Source organism: Mercenaria mercenaria, chromosome 4 (genome assembly GCF_021730395.1).
Source record: "Mercenaria mercenaria strain notata chromosome 4, MADL_Memer_1, whole genome shotgun sequence".
Classification (NCBI taxonomy): domain Eukaryota; kingdom Metazoa; phylum Mollusca; class Bivalvia; order Venerida; family Veneridae; genus Mercenaria; species Mercenaria mercenaria.
Genome location: NC_069364.1, coordinates 21957703 through 21973753, shown reverse-complemented (window position 1 = coordinate 21973753; position 16051 = coordinate 21957703). Strand labels below are relative to the sequence as shown.

Genomic DNA, 16051 nt, shown 5'->3' with positions numbered 1-16051 from the left:
GAGCCTTCTCTTCATGGGTCTGCTCAAATGATGTAAAATCTTTCATCCGTAATCATGATAATACCCTTACTTTTAAAATGCAACAAAGAATAAATTGAACGCCTGTTAGTGAACTACTCATAACATGTGCTATGTCACAAATGGTATGCCTCGTAACGCCTTGCGTCGTTTTGTATCATACCGTTCATCCTTCTTGGCATTACCGATTTATGATGTCAAACACTTTTTCGTCTACACTGTCATCTTTTTCAACTGTTTTCATTCGACACTGTTAAGCTCCCGCAAATAAACAATAAAGAATGTTTTGCAGACAAACCTAAAGATGACGATCTGTTTTATAGGACCGTTTTTCCATTGCATTCCGAACTCATTTACCAACCATTTTTACACAACGACTGGATTTTAATCAAATATTATTGAAATACAACAATCTAGTTTGTAGCTATTGAATAGAAATATACAAGTTTATGAACGGAAAGTCCTTAGATCAAATGATGTGAAATCCTTCTTCCGTAATCTCCTCACTTTCAAAATTCAACAAAGAATAAACTTGACGCCTGATAATGAACTATTCATAACACGTGCTATGTCACAAATGGTATATCTCGTATCACCCTGAGTCTTTTTGTATCATGCCGTTCATATTTCTTTTCATAACTGATTTATGACGTCAAGACTAGTATTTCTTCAACACCCTCATCTAATTTCAACTGTTTTCATTCGATACAGTTAAGTTCCCGCAAACAATCACGCAAAACTTCACAATAAAGTATGTTTTGCAGACAAACCTAAAGATGACGATCTGTTTTATAGGACCGATTTTCCATTGCATTCCGAACTCATTTAGCAACCTTTTTCACACAACGACTGGATTTTAATCAAATATTATTGAAATACAACAATCTAGTCTGTAGCTATTGAATAGAAATATACAAGTTTATGAACGGAAAGTCCTCGAGAAATGTGCAAATCACCATTATATGATTATATTTCGATCAGCTCATTTTATTGATAGTTGTCTCAAACATGTAAAATGCGAATTCTCGCAAACCTATCCAGTATTCACCATACTTCTACAATGCTAATTTATGACAACATTACCGGAAAATTGCAATATAATTGCCGCGTAACTTACCTACCAAAGTTTTAATTGATAAACTAAATCACTTGTTCTCGTTGTCTTACAATAAACGACTTCTTTTTGCATCCAGCATGACGCATGACGCAATAGATTCTAATAATACCAACCGCTGGCCTACTGCAAAACTCCCACAGCAGATGATCATCTTTCACATTACTGAATGTCTCTAAAACTTTTATATGGAATTATACAGAGATATGTGCTAACTGACATTTATGATAACAGTATTTTCTCTGTTAGAGTATAGATTATACCGCCAGCGAAACAGAATCAGATAGATATTCAATTAAAACAGTTGTTGTCTCAAATTTTCGTGAATTATTAATGGAAAGCAGTTTTCGTTTTCTCTATTTTCAGTATTACAGTAAAATACGTTAACGCTAGTTCATATAACAGTTACTCCCGACACACAAAAAATATAAATATGAAAGGTAATTGTAGGGTAAACTATCGGCAAAAAGATGAATGTTTTACCTTAATGACAGATATATGAGCATTTCAAAACTGGAATTTATTTGTAAAAATGTCATAAAACTGAACAGATAGTTTTATAATCCCGTTTGCCATTTTCGAATGGGCTTCCCAATTATGAACAGTCCATTACCACCGATAATTATTTCAATCTAACTGATTTAACTAATTTATTCTGCTTTCACTTATATTACAGCAACTTCAATGTTGTTTTTTTTTCAGTTCTGACCTTCAGGCATCTAGTTGCTTATTCTTAAAACGATGTTTATGCATTTTCATGGATATTTGTTTTTAAAAACCGGTATGGATGAATATGTTAAGCACATTCGTAGTTTGATATATATTAACGTGACTGTGTTTGTGTACTGAGTGACGTCACGAAGATGTGTAAGATATAAGATATTTTTATGAGGTACAGCTGCATAAAAATAAAGAATAAGAGAAACGATATTAATTTTATTATTTTCTGTAATCAATTAGACTAAAAACAATTTGTGTACTGCACATTTGCTCCACGCTTTTTCGGTCACAACGTAAATTGCCAGTCAGATACTGCCAATGATAAGCGATGTACCGTAAATATCAAACATAAATGATTTTAAAGAAAATATTATCAGCAGGACGTATATATTTATTCAATAATATTATATACCCTTCTCAAATGTGTTCATTTGACTGGTCGAAAGGGGTGCACGTGCAGGTCCTCAAAAAGCGATATTGACCCGCAAAAGTAATAATGACTCTTCTGACATCACTTTTTCATATATGTATGAAATATAGGTCAGTCAAATGAGTGCATTTGAGAAAGGCACATAATATTATTGAATAAACATATACGTCTTGCTGATAATATTCTCTTTAAAATCATTTATGTTTGATATTATAGACTTACGTTGAGGTCAATATGTGTTTTTACGCACCTGTAAAACACAAATTGACCTGAACATAAGTCAATAACTGTATAAAACATGGCTTTATAGCATTGTCCTATGCAATATGCCAACATCCGTTCGGCAAAAAAAAAGAACCTAATTGACAAGCCGTTTGGATCGGAGGAGATATACATTGAAAATAATACATGCTTTTTTCTTTTTCTTTTTTTTTTCTTTTTTTTTTCAGTACAAAAATTTCAACAAAAAATAAAGAATATTCTCCCTAGGCTTTGGAAGTTTAGCTAAAAAATTTTAATATTTTTGTTATCTAAAGCTGACATGATGTGAAGTTAAAGACAGGCCGTGATATCTCAAATAACACAAATTGTTAAGCAAATACGAGCAATCACGAAGTGAGACTTTTATATCGTTTGACATTTAAATAACAAAATTAGTCCCGCAAGTTCTTGGAATCGTGTTTTCATATCATTCGATCAATGATATCTAAGGGGCTTGAAATTAAAGTTTCATGTTTACATATTGGAATAACTGGTCCATGATTAAGCAATTGTCATTTAAATAAACCTAATTTACCTAACCCGCTCTACGTAGAAGATATTTTGTTGGCAACTGAAAAACTGCCATGAAACTGCCTTTTCAAAGGCTACAAAGAACATTTCCCTGATATTCCTTTGATGTCGATAGTTTTTATTCAGTTACAATATAGTAGAAAAATATCACCAAACACGAAAGACTATTACAATTGTAATATACCGACGTTTCGCCGAAAGGCTTCATCAGGGTAATACATAAATAGCGGAACTGACGTAACGTCAGCGTGAAAAATAGCGCCAACGCGCTAAACAACGTTACATACATATGCGATAAAATGCATTTAACAAAATACAGCAAAGATATATTTGGAATATCAGGCTATCTGATCAGTAAGATATGAAATTTCTATAATATATATATAAAAATATCATGTATTAAATTCCAAGCTTTTACGTTAAACATAATTAAAGAGGTCAGCATTTGAATTATTTTACGCTATTTGTACGTCAAGTACGTTTTCAAAGAGATTATTTTTACTTAACAGATTGTAAAAAGGAGACATAAAAAAAGTTCACGTGCAACAACAATCTTATTATACAGACCTCAGCTTGCTCCTAATGTCGATAAAACGTTTTGAACGTTCATTAAGTACGATCTGAATGAAACAAGTTTCTCTACAGTTATCTAGGTTTCTCTATAACATTTGGACCTTTTAGCCTAATTTTGTTTGACTATTCGTTCATTTCCATTTAAATACAAGTCTTAGCAAACAAATGTTCACGTCTTGTGGATGTCCCGATTCTATACAAAACCAAGTACACGTCTGGTGGATGTCCCGGTTCTATACAACACTAATATATGAAGTAGAATTGAAATACGGAAATCCTTCCGTTCCTTAGACCCTTTATATGTGTATGACGGTATATATTGGTGAGAATTTTGCAATATACGACACAATCAAAACTCTCAAAAGTGTCTGAGATATCTAATGATTCTCTGATTTCACTAATACCTTTCACAGTTAGCGAAGAAATTAATACAGTCCAACCATTGACTGAAGAAACACCTGAAAACATCTATTTAATGATGCCAATAAAAACAGAAAAGGTCGATGACAAGCTGCAAACAATGACTCTAACAAGTATATTAAGAATCTAAAATATTTTTTGAGTATATTTACTGTTCCACGTTTTACTCAGTCAAATAAACATCTTAAATGTCCAAAATATACCTTTATTCGAAAAAATAAAACGGTAAATGAATTTTAATTGTAAGCACTATCAACTTTTTTTTTCGATTTACAGATTTACTAGTACCCTACACAGTGAAAACAGGAAGCAAAAAAGTTCAATAATTAATGAGCAATTCAGAATTTTCTGGATTAATATTTAATTCACAAATTTGATTCTCCCGTACAATCACATGGGAAAATTCTTCGTTTCTAAATGTCAAGCAGTAATATTATGATTTTCTGTCTGAAGTATACTCAGATAATTAAGGGCACGTACAGAGAAAACTATAATCAAACAGCTCCATTAGACCAACACTGAGTATAAAGATATACTTCTTGAATTCCTATCTGACGTCCAAAGTCTGTGTTAAATTGTGGGGTAGTTCAGTATGTTGGTGATTACGAATAATGACAAATATCAAGTAGGTTTGGTAACGTTCTAAGAGCTCAGCCTTCCTCAAACGAAACTATACAACAGTATTATTAAAGTAAAACTCAGCGTAACAAGAACAAACCAAACATGTAAAGACATATAGTTAAAGCTAAAGGCTTTATGTTCCGTTAATGTATTACTTAAACTGTATTTGTTTAGGGAATTTCCAACCAAAACGTCATTCAAAATTACTGTTATCATACTTGTATATTATGATCTGTTATATTCACTAGAAGCTTAAGATAATCGAAAACTGCTAAATATGTATATAAGTTCAAATTACAGGAAAAGATCTGAATCTATCTGCGAGCTTAACATAGTAACGTAGAGAGAAAGTCTTAAGGCAGAGTAACGTACACTTGTAACGTAAATGTTATATATATTAACAATTGACACGCATTTGAAAGCCGAATATGATGCCACATCTTTTATTTGGAGAAACCTGTTATCTTTATTTATACCATATTCTTAATATATGCAGACAGAAACAGTTTCCCTTATTCTTAATATATGCAGACAGAAACAGTTTCCTTTAATTCGATATTGATCATTATAGAAATACAGATTATACCCCAACAACACCTAGCCGGTTTCATTACTTATGTGTCAGTCACACTACACCGTATAGCGTAAACGGACGCCAAACGAGTAGAAAAATTGCGACAGAGAGTTATCCGGTGACGAAATGCATCCCCAGCTGCTGCTCGGTGCTTTCGCGATCTGTGTATGGGGCGCATAAAACGCACGATGACCACAAGATTAACGCACATATACAGGACGAACAACGTTCAACTAACGGATATCACCGTACTAGCAACGGATTTGTACCGCGTAAAACGTAAGCGCAACGCATGAAAAACTGACAAAACGTTCTTGTCAGTTATCGTCCGTTGAACATACGTTACATCCGTTGCATGTCCAGTAGTAGTCCGGCCGTGAATCAGGACCATCAGACAAGAACGGAGGCGAACCGGACAAGAACTAATGCGAACTAAACAAATACAGGATAGGGAACGCACGAGTAACAAACAAAACGCAAATCAGGGTATTGCTACCGTACAAATAACGGACAACTTTGTCCGGTAGTGTACGTTCCAAATTTTGAACATGCTCAAAACCTTCCACCGGATGGAACGAACATCGCCGTAAAAAGAGCGCAGACGCCGCATGAGAAACGGAAAAGAAACGCATGCGAACGGACACAAACGGACTGAATATTTTGTTATACGTCGGATGTCCGTTTACGCTATACGGTGTAGTGTGACTGAAATTTAAACTTCTCATGCTGGAAACGATTGATTCTGCCTTTGCGGACAGTGTAGATCATGATCAGCATGCACATCCGTGCAGTCTGATCATGATCTGCACTGTTCGCTATTCAGTCAGTATCCTTTTGGTAAGCTCCCCTTTTAACAACCACCACGCAAGACTATTGTCAAACAATCATCCCTGCCTCCAAACAAATCACGTGACGATGGTGCAACCATGTGATCCTAAAATGGCAACGCCGAGAAATTTAATGGTTACAAAGTTTAATTTGCGCAACTATTGCATCTTATAATGAACTGGTTTATTCTTATAAAATATATTTTACCTTTACCCTGCTTAATTTTCTAAAATGGACTGGTTTATCATTTAATTTGGGCAGTACAACTAATTATTCAAAGGGGTATTCACTTAAAATTTACTGACTGAATAGCGAACAGTGACGACCATGATCAGTCTGTTCATATGTGCAGGCTGATCTTGGTCTGCACTGGCCACAAACACAGAATTACTTCTTACATGTTTCAAATGTATGACATATGATTATGTCTCTGGCGGTCAAGTTCAATGGTATGGTCATGTCGTTTGATCCTTCTTCTTTATCATAATACTCCGTTTAGATCTTTGTGAAATAACGATTCCATGAAGTCAGTTGAATTCTGTACACAATGTAACTGTCGTAGACAACGGTTATGTCATTTTATTGTTTTTTCTTTTTGTCGGCTTTTAATATTATGCAAACTTCGATATTTACACGGGTATAAAAATAGCATATCGAATCTTCCCTTTATTACATGTATATAGTTCCACGTGAGATTTGTATCAAGAAATCGCATTTACATCCATCCGCAAATAATGTATCGCTGAATGGTCGCTGTATGTTATTGCTTTTATTGGCATAATAAAACATAAATGAATATTTTATGAGAGGAGAAGTGTATATCATCGTTTTCTCCAATAGTCTTTAGAACCCTGTCAAGGCGTAATAAACAAGCGTTTTGTACGTTAGCGTGTAACGGCCTACTTTAAGGTGGGTCGATACCTTATTCGTCAAATATGGCATTCCCTCCGATTTTGATGAAACTTGGTCCAACTGTAGCACTATGGTTCTAAAATATTTTTCCGTCGTCTTGGCAACAATGCTTTATCAGTGATGACGTCAAGAACGTCACAACGAAGGGCGCCAAAATGTCGAAATACTGCCGTTTTGAGTCCTCTAAAATGCCTAATTATGATTTCAAATCAGCGAAACTGTACATTTTGAAACTTTATTTAATTTATATTAGGACTAGCGTGTTTGTAAGTGGTATCGCACCATATTACAACGGACATTTATCATTTGATAAAGCAAACCATGTTCCGTCTGATATAAAATTTTGACTAAAAATCGGCAAATATACGCGAAAATGACATCTTTAAAAATCTACAGGCCCATTAAAAGTCTGAATTTCGGCACAAGTGATCAATTTGCAAATGAAATGTCAAATAAAAAAGGGAACTTGACGTTTTCAGTTTTTCACAATATTGTGTTGAAGACAAACTGTCCTTCCGATTTTTGGACGTACAACTCAACGTTTCGACGTTAGATGCCAAGTACGTAAAGCGTGCCATAGCAATTTGATATCTATACACGTGTTTGTTCTTCGTTCTACAAGGAGACCACATAATAAGCAAATATAACTAAGGGTAAATTAATTGTAAACTTTGATATCGTATCGTGCGTAGTTGATAAAAAAAGTATGTGAATGTTTTAAGGACAGTTCCAGAATTAATTGTATGGGAGGGTCGAAAGGCAATTTTGGAAAGAAAAAGAAGAAAAGAAAACACCACCCCTACTTTTTTTATTTTCCTCCAACACCACTTCCCATGATTTTTGATTTTCCTCCACCCACACTACCTATAATTATGAATTGTCTACTAACTCCCATCCACCTACAATTACTAAATGTACAAAAATCGAAACATGGAGAGAGTCTGTGGAATTTACCGTTTTCCCTTTCTACATCTAAAAAACGTCTAAGAGTCACCAAACTGCTTCATTCCGCTTTGAAAATTTGCCGTTAGAATGGAAAAATGTCTAAACCCCACCCATCTGATTTATTATAAGCTCACCTGTAAAACATGTTCGTTTACAGCTTCCAACCCAGCACTTCAAGAAATGAGTCACCAGAACAAGTGAAACAATCGTCATTACATACCTGTTGGTGTTTAAACGTTAACATCCTTTCTTATTTTTGAAACCACGAATATAATATTAAATACTCGAATAAAAAAAATCATATTAAGAGCCTGTGACGGTCGAACAGACACGATATAAATTCAAGCTCTTAAGAATGCATTTTTATTTGGTTGTAGAGCATTTTGTTAACAATAACATAAAAGCTTCAACACAATGTTGACGCAGAAATATAACAGTAAAACGTAATTTTCTATAACACGGCCTGTAAACACTGGCTCGTCCTCTTTGAGGAGATGAGTTGAAAAAAGAGCCAATGATACTTCCGAGGAGGAGCTAATGACCGGAACTTTATGCAGAATGTAAACAAAGAAGAAGGGTGAGTTGATTGTTTCCTTTCTCAGATAAATGTAAGGCCCTATTTTAAAAAATAGCCAATGTAGTTCCACTCAGAAATGATTATACTTTTTATATATGCAGGCCATTTTACAAGGTAAATGCATTCCTTGACGTGAGAACTTTTGAAAGTTGGAAAATACAGTAAGTCCAAACCAAAATGGACATTTTCCCATATATTTCACCCTAATTTACACAAATTTAAGATTTTATAGTCCCTGTATCAACCTTGCTGAAAAGCATATCTTACTACTGCATGACTTACGTGGTTTACTAGCGTGTTTATCCCGTACACGTGCATTAATCACCATGTGGAGGAGCCAACGCCGCAGAGGAGGCGCTAAGAACCGGAGTGGGAGCCAAAGCACTTTGAAATTTAGTTTTTCTTTTAATGTGTCATCAATTCTCACATACCAGATCTTTATCATGATTTCCTTGGATTGTGACAAACATCTGATGGATGATGTTTTAACAACATCCTATTCATTTCCTTAGAATGTATTACGAGATATTTGCACTTCTCTTTTCTTTTGCACTTTTCTAATGATGGGCTATCATGGCGTTATAAGTTGTATAATTATGATATTTTCTGTGAAAGGGACATTTCCTAATGCACAACGGTTTTCATGTCCAACGCATTTTGGATTTTTTAATAGTTAGTGTTAACTTTGTGGTAGTCTTGAAATGCAATTGCAATATGTGCTTCACTAGGTACTTACAAATGCTAAATAAATATAATTGTTTACTTGTAAATTGCTTAATTCGATTACATATACGTATATGAAAATGCTAACACTCAAAATACCTCTCCCAGATGTTCTAACGATAACAAAGAAACTGAAAACGTTATATATTTATTCCCCTGTCGAACCGCATGTATCATATAGCTTTTGTCTTATCCTTGTCCGTTTGTCAGTCGTCGTTCTGCAGTCAAAGTCATATTAATTAGTTATTATTTAGTACTGGGAGGGTGCCATCTGTTGAGGCAATATTTGATGTCAGATTTGTTTTTAATTAATGCTACGTAGTAAGAATGGGTATTGACCGTTACTGAGCTTACAGTTACAGAATTATAAATACAGTTTTCTAATTTTACTTTAATAACGTTTGTAAGGAAACATGTATGTTGATACTTAATTTCCAGCTAGCGCGATTCACTGATTTGCCGATCCTATTCTGCGGAATATCGAAAAAAAATCATTTCTTATATTTACATTATATAGTATCGCTGCCTTTCTCGATTTTATTTATGCTTTCAAATAACTCTTTAAAAAATTGTTTCTAAATGAATTAGAAAAGACATAAATATATTGAAAAGATAAAAAAAAAAACAATTGAGCAAAAATATCGAGGGAGTTTTATAAATAAAGTGTACAGTCTAACATGACCAGCAATGCTTAAATCGTCAAAACGATATTGTGTTCACGTCGCAGTCGGAGTCGGCGTCGCCGTTGGAAATTGTTTTTTTATAAAGTCAAATATCTCTGTATCTATCAAAGCTATTGACTTCAAACTTAAAACAGTTATTTACTATCAAAGTCTACACCAGGAGAAACAATCTCTATAACTCTGATTGAATTTTGACAGAGTTATGCCCCTTTTTAACTTAGAGTTTTAAGTTTTATAAAGTTTTACTGGCAAAGCTCTAATTCAGAGTCAAGTACTGAGAAAAGTCGAGTGGGTTGTCTTATGGACAGCTCTTGTTATTTTAGGTAGATTATGTGCATTTGGGTAGTATAATACAATTTCAAGCATCAAATAATAAACATTAAAACGGAATAGATATTACATTGCGAGAACGAAAACGCTTTTTACGAGTGTTCATCACCTAGGAAATGAACTGGTCAGTGGCTCCGACTCTGGACTTTTGCGCCTCCTCCAAGGCTTTGGCTCCTCCTCTTAGCCAAAATTGAGCATAGAGGGGTAAAACCAGCCGTTAAAACACATAAATAATACAGATTTAACATACCATTATGGGAAAAATTGGTACAATGTATATTTACTCTTATATGTGTAAATTGGGACGAAATATATGGGTAAATCTCCACTTTTGGTTCGAACTTGCCCCATTTTCCAACTTTCAAAAGTTCTCACGTCAAGGAATGCATTTACCTTGCAAAATGGCCTGCATATATAAAAAGTATAATCATTTCTGAGTGGAACTACATTGGCTATTTTTTGAAATAGGGCCTTACATTTATCTGAGAAAGGAAACAATCTACTCACCCTTCTTCTTTGTTTACATTCTGCATAAAGTTCCGGTCATTAGCGCCTCCTCGGAAGTATCATTGGCTCTTTTTTCAACTCATCTCCTTAAAGAGGACGAGCCAGTGTTTACAGGCCGTGTATAAGCATTCGGTCATTACCGAAGGAACATCATGGAAGGCACATGCTGTTTTCCCGCCAAAATACAAAGAAGAAACGTCTGCTTCCCTATCTGTCAAGAAGACCCGATATTTAAGCATATTCAAGCCGAATTTCAATTACGTTTCCAGCTTGACGTTTACATCTTCCGAACAGTGTACGAAAATGTATATAGTGATCTAGCACAGTTTCTATTGAAATATGGTACATGTATCGGAAGAATCATATTGTGTAAACATACATGTATCATGCCTTCATGCCCTGACGCCGACAAGACTTGTGATTTATTTGAACAGTCATGATTTATGAAAATTCAGTCATCCGTTTTTCAAATAAGGCCTAAAAAATAAAATTCTTTGTTTCCGGTAACATGCTCAAAAAAATTAGGGTAGGTAGGTCGGAAATTTTTTTTTTTTTTTTTTTGGAATTTTTTTTATTAAGGGAGACTTTTCGGAAATTATTTTTTTGTCAAAAAAATGATTACAAATAAGGGGGTTATGCCTTTAGAGCATCCGTAAGTTGATTTCTAACATCACTGGCCATGTTTAAAGCATAAAAAGTGCAGATTTGCATCTTTTTGTTAAAAAGTTGAAAAAAATATTCTCCAAGGCCATAAAAACATTTAGGGTCGGGCCAAAAATTTAGGGTAGGTCGGGATACCGGAAACAAACAATTTTTTTTTACGCCTAATAGAGTCAGTGGCGCAGTGGTTAGCAGGTTGGACTACAACGCCAGCGGTCCGGGTTCGATTCCCGGTCGCGGCTGATATCCCGACTAGTGTTCAGTGCAGGGTGATATGCTTAAATTGGTACTGTTTCCAGCAGTATCGGCCTAGACTGGATGCCGGGGAGGTAAATATGACACCTGCCGTGGGCTCGGCTGGAAATAAATTGTTCCATCCATTCCAGGTGGGGACTTTCGTCGACTACCCACGTTAAACAAGAAACTTTAATTTTAACTTTTTTTAATGATTTCACGCAGTACATGTTTTAGTAATCTTCTTTTAAAGGCATTGACCTCTAGATCCTACGACAACAAAAAAGAAATAACATAGATATCAAAAATTATTGCTATAATTCTTAAGGTTTTAAAACTACTCTCTTGATTTTGTAGTTTAAGACAGATTAGAAACAAAAAATCGTGTTCTAATGGTCAAAACTTGACTGACTTCAAGCGAAAAGCTGGAGACCAGTGCCTTTAAATGGCTAAACGTGAAAGTATCTTGTGATTTTTGTCTACATACTGTTTAACCTATAATGGAAATAATGTAAGACTGGTTATATTTAGGAAAAGGTGTTAAATATATCGCATGTCACATTTTTGTTTTACTTCAGCGTAATGTAGGTTTTTAAAAAAATTCTTTTTACGATGCTGGCTTTGTCATTAATACTTCTAACTGCAAAAATGCACATATTTATGATAGGTCTGTCTATTATTTACATTAATATGGGGGGGGGGCAAAATATGACTGGAAACTAACAGAAGATAAGTTCATATTGCAAATCAGATAAGCATGCAGGTATTTTAAAGAAACCGATGTTCGCGATTTTTTACAGTTTAACTTTGCAGTGATGCATCAGCGATTTAACTGAAAAATGTAGTTCAAATACATGTTAAGCCACGTACTAGAAGAGAAAACATTTGCTTAACTCTGTAGTAAATATAATTGTATGCAACATTAGTGACTTTACATAATTGTAAACGAGAATGACTGCTGGGAATATTATACTGTTGGTTTTCTTAGAGATTTACACATTTTGTTGTGGAAAAAAAGGTTTCCGAATCGGCTAGTGCTTCACAAATATATCAAAATACCTGAGGCAGATATGTCCTTAATATCGATGATGACGATATAACAATTCCGTCGGCATTGGATAATGAAATCGGTAGCATTGATTTATCAACATATGATTTTGTGTGGAATTGCACGATGAATCTGTACGCCTGTTTTAAGTAGTCGTGCGGCATGTAAAAATTCGACTAATATTAGGGAAAAGTGATTTACATGCAAGAAAAAAAAAATACTCAATTTACGCATGTTTTCGTTTCGGCCTGCTTCGATGTCATTTAGCTACATTCTATTTCTTTTTCCCCGGTTCAGTTTTTGGTGCGTATGCGAAACAGCCATTACTAAGATACTCATACGCGCAACGTGCCAGACAGAATACACGTGCGAATGAAGGGCGGGATTAAGAACACTGACTGCAAATTCAGCGGGAACGAGACAAAAAAAACGAAATACTAAATGAACATAAATAAAAGGAAAGATCATATTTCTTAGATCGGTGATGTCAAAATTAGGTTCCGCGTATCGCGGTCGGTTAAGTAGCGACTTGTAGTTAAAAAGGAAGGAAAATGTTCTTGCGTGAAACCCAGATAGCTGGTAGTGCGTCAATGATGCATAATAATTTCCCTAAGTTGTTGGCTCATGAAAACAGTTGAAATGGACCTAAGATATATTGCAAATGTCCAAAGCACAACGATGCAAACAATAAGCAACGTCGATAAAACGTTGCGTTTTACGTCCAAAAGTCCAAAAATCGGAAGGACAGTTTGTCTTCAACACAACACAATATTGTGAAAAACTGAAAACGTAAAGTTCCCTTTTTTATTTGACATTTCATTTGCAAATTGATCACTTGTGCTGAAAATCAGACTTTTAATGGGCCTGTAGATTTTTAAATATGTCATTTTTGCGTACATTTGCCGATTTTTTGTCAAAATTTTATATCAGAAGGAAATGGGCTGCTCAATAAAATTATAAATGTCCGTTGTAATGTGGTGCGATACCACTTAAAAACACACTAGTCCATATGTGAATTAGATAAAGTATCATATTGTGAAGTTTCGCTTATTTTAAATCTTAATTAGATATTTTAGAAGACCTATTACGGCGGATTTTGGGCATTTATGCGCCCTACGCTGCGACGTTCTTGACGTCATCACTGATTATTTATTGTTGCCAAGACGACTGAAAAACAAAAAAGGAACCATAGCGCTATAGTTGGACCAAATTTCATCAAAATCGGAAGGAATGTCATATTTGATGAATAAGGTATCGACCCACCGATTAGTTATCGTTTTCCGGGTTTATGCACTTGTATAATGTATATGTGTATAGATAATGTAATTTCTAAACACTTGTTTAAAAAAAGGGTAATATGTACTTAAGTAAAAATAAAAACCCTAAGATAATGAATTAACAAAAAAGTGTAATAATGTGCATTCAAAAGCTGTTATAAGGAATATATTAAATAAACGTATGTACCTCGATATAATTGCATGTCGTCTCCTCGGTATTTAGTACATTGGTGTAAAATTCTGAATGGTTAAAATTCAAGTAGTTTTTAACGAGGTCGTCTCAATTTGCAAATAATCCACTGCTTGCGGTTTTGACAATCCATGCAATGGACGCTCTTATAATAATATCCGCAATACTATTTGCTAAATAACAACACTTAAATATTGTTTCCATAACTCTATCCTGGAACAATAAAACCTGTGAAGTACGATAACATAGACCGATGAGGCTTTTATTCTGGTGAAATGTCAGCACCCTGAATAACAATTGCCATGAACAGAGCAATCGATCGAACGCGACTTCTGCTGTAACCTAGTTGCAGACGACAAACTTACTGTCATATAGTTTCCAATTCATGTAATGTTGTGACTGTTATAACATCAGGTAAGTTCGAAGAAGGGTTAAAAGCATGCACAATCGTAGAATTGTTAATTTAAAATATTAATGATTATTGAATCGACGCCTAATTGTCTCATGGAACCTAGCATAGTAAGTAAACATAGCGGGCAAAGATTACTGATTAATAAAGAAAGACTGCATTATAATCGTTTGTTTATTTTAAACAGCATTTGCTTTGATGTATTGTCAACATTTGAGGGCCATAAAATATAGAAAATGTATTAATGATAAAATGTCATCAGAATTATAACTTTTAGAATATCAAATTATCAAAATCAAACATATAGCATTATTGTTGAAATCATATACAGAGAAACAGGTAAAACATATTATTTGAAATTAGCTTTAACCAAATTGATTCAGTGCATTAAAATAATTAGTATTCATGCACAAAATAGAAAACTATAAATACATAAAATGATCAAATATAGCATAAACAATTCCGTGCCGGAAGCATCTGTAATATAAAGTACAACACAGAAGAGGAATCTGCCTCCGTTAACAAAATGTCTCTCCTTACCGTTTTATATGAAAGTTATTAGCGCATGTACAGATGACGGAACAAGGAAGTGTTCAATAGACTAATAGCAGTAGACAGATATCAATAAAAGAGCTTTTATGTTGGATGACAACGCTTGACCACTACGAATGAATAAGATGTTAATTGCCATATTCATAACCACTGAATACGCCGATTGTATACGTCCACTCAATAATGTTAGCACCAACGTGAATGGTATTTAATCACCAACATAATATTCATAGATATTTAATACAAAACAATATTATATCTTTGCCAAATATTTCTCTACAAATTAGCTTTAATGTGTGCTTTTTATATCTTGAGCTATAAAGGCTTTTAAATGTTTAATGCTATTTTGACAACACAAAAATTAAAGAGTACGTTTCCTGAACCACAGAGCACAGCAAACAGCAATTAGCCAGTCAGAAATAAAAGTTGTAGTAGAAAGATATAGCAGACACATGGGTATTTAACTACATGAAACATACAAAAATTGGAATGGGGTAAATAAACTTCCATTTACAAAACAACGACGATCGAATAGTGTTAATAAATCATAATTATTTCATATGTTGCTGTGTGCATATTTTTTTCTCAGAGAAACACCTGTTACCATTAATATTGACGATACACATTTCAATATCTTGGGTTGAATTCCAATGTTAGACCATACAATTATGTATGATATAAACTATGCGGTATACCTTTTGGCGATCGTAGCAGACTGTCGGGTATAATTCTAGATTTCGTTATGTCTCCATACATAGTAAACAGTAGTGCGTAAAGGCTAAAAGGTTACTTCGAGGACAAGCGATTTACTGAACACAACATAAATGTTGTCACGCAATAGAAGTCTCTAGTGCTATTGAAATACATTAACTGCTAAAATTGATAACACAATTATATCTATCTTATATTTACTG

At 34.3% G+C, this 16051-nt stretch overlaps 1 protein-coding gene across 2 annotated transcripts in view; it reads right to left on the bottom strand.

The window, feature by feature from the left end:
- The window catches only part of LOC123551162 (synaptotagmin-6-like), a 56448-nt gene that overhangs the window by 14503 nt on the left and 25894 nt on the right, over positions 1–16051 (bottom strand). The window contains exon 1 of one of the 2 annotated variants that reach the window (XM_045339884.2): positions 14174–14419. The exons of the other annotated variant lie outside the window; for it this stretch is intronic. Within the exon in view, the coding sequence (XP_045195819.2) occupies positions 14174–14189 (16 nt within the window). The 5' untranslated portion in view covers positions 14190–14419. Of the gene's footprint in view, positions 1–14173; positions 14420–16051 lie in introns of those variants that run through there. 2 annotated transcript variants of the gene reach the window in all.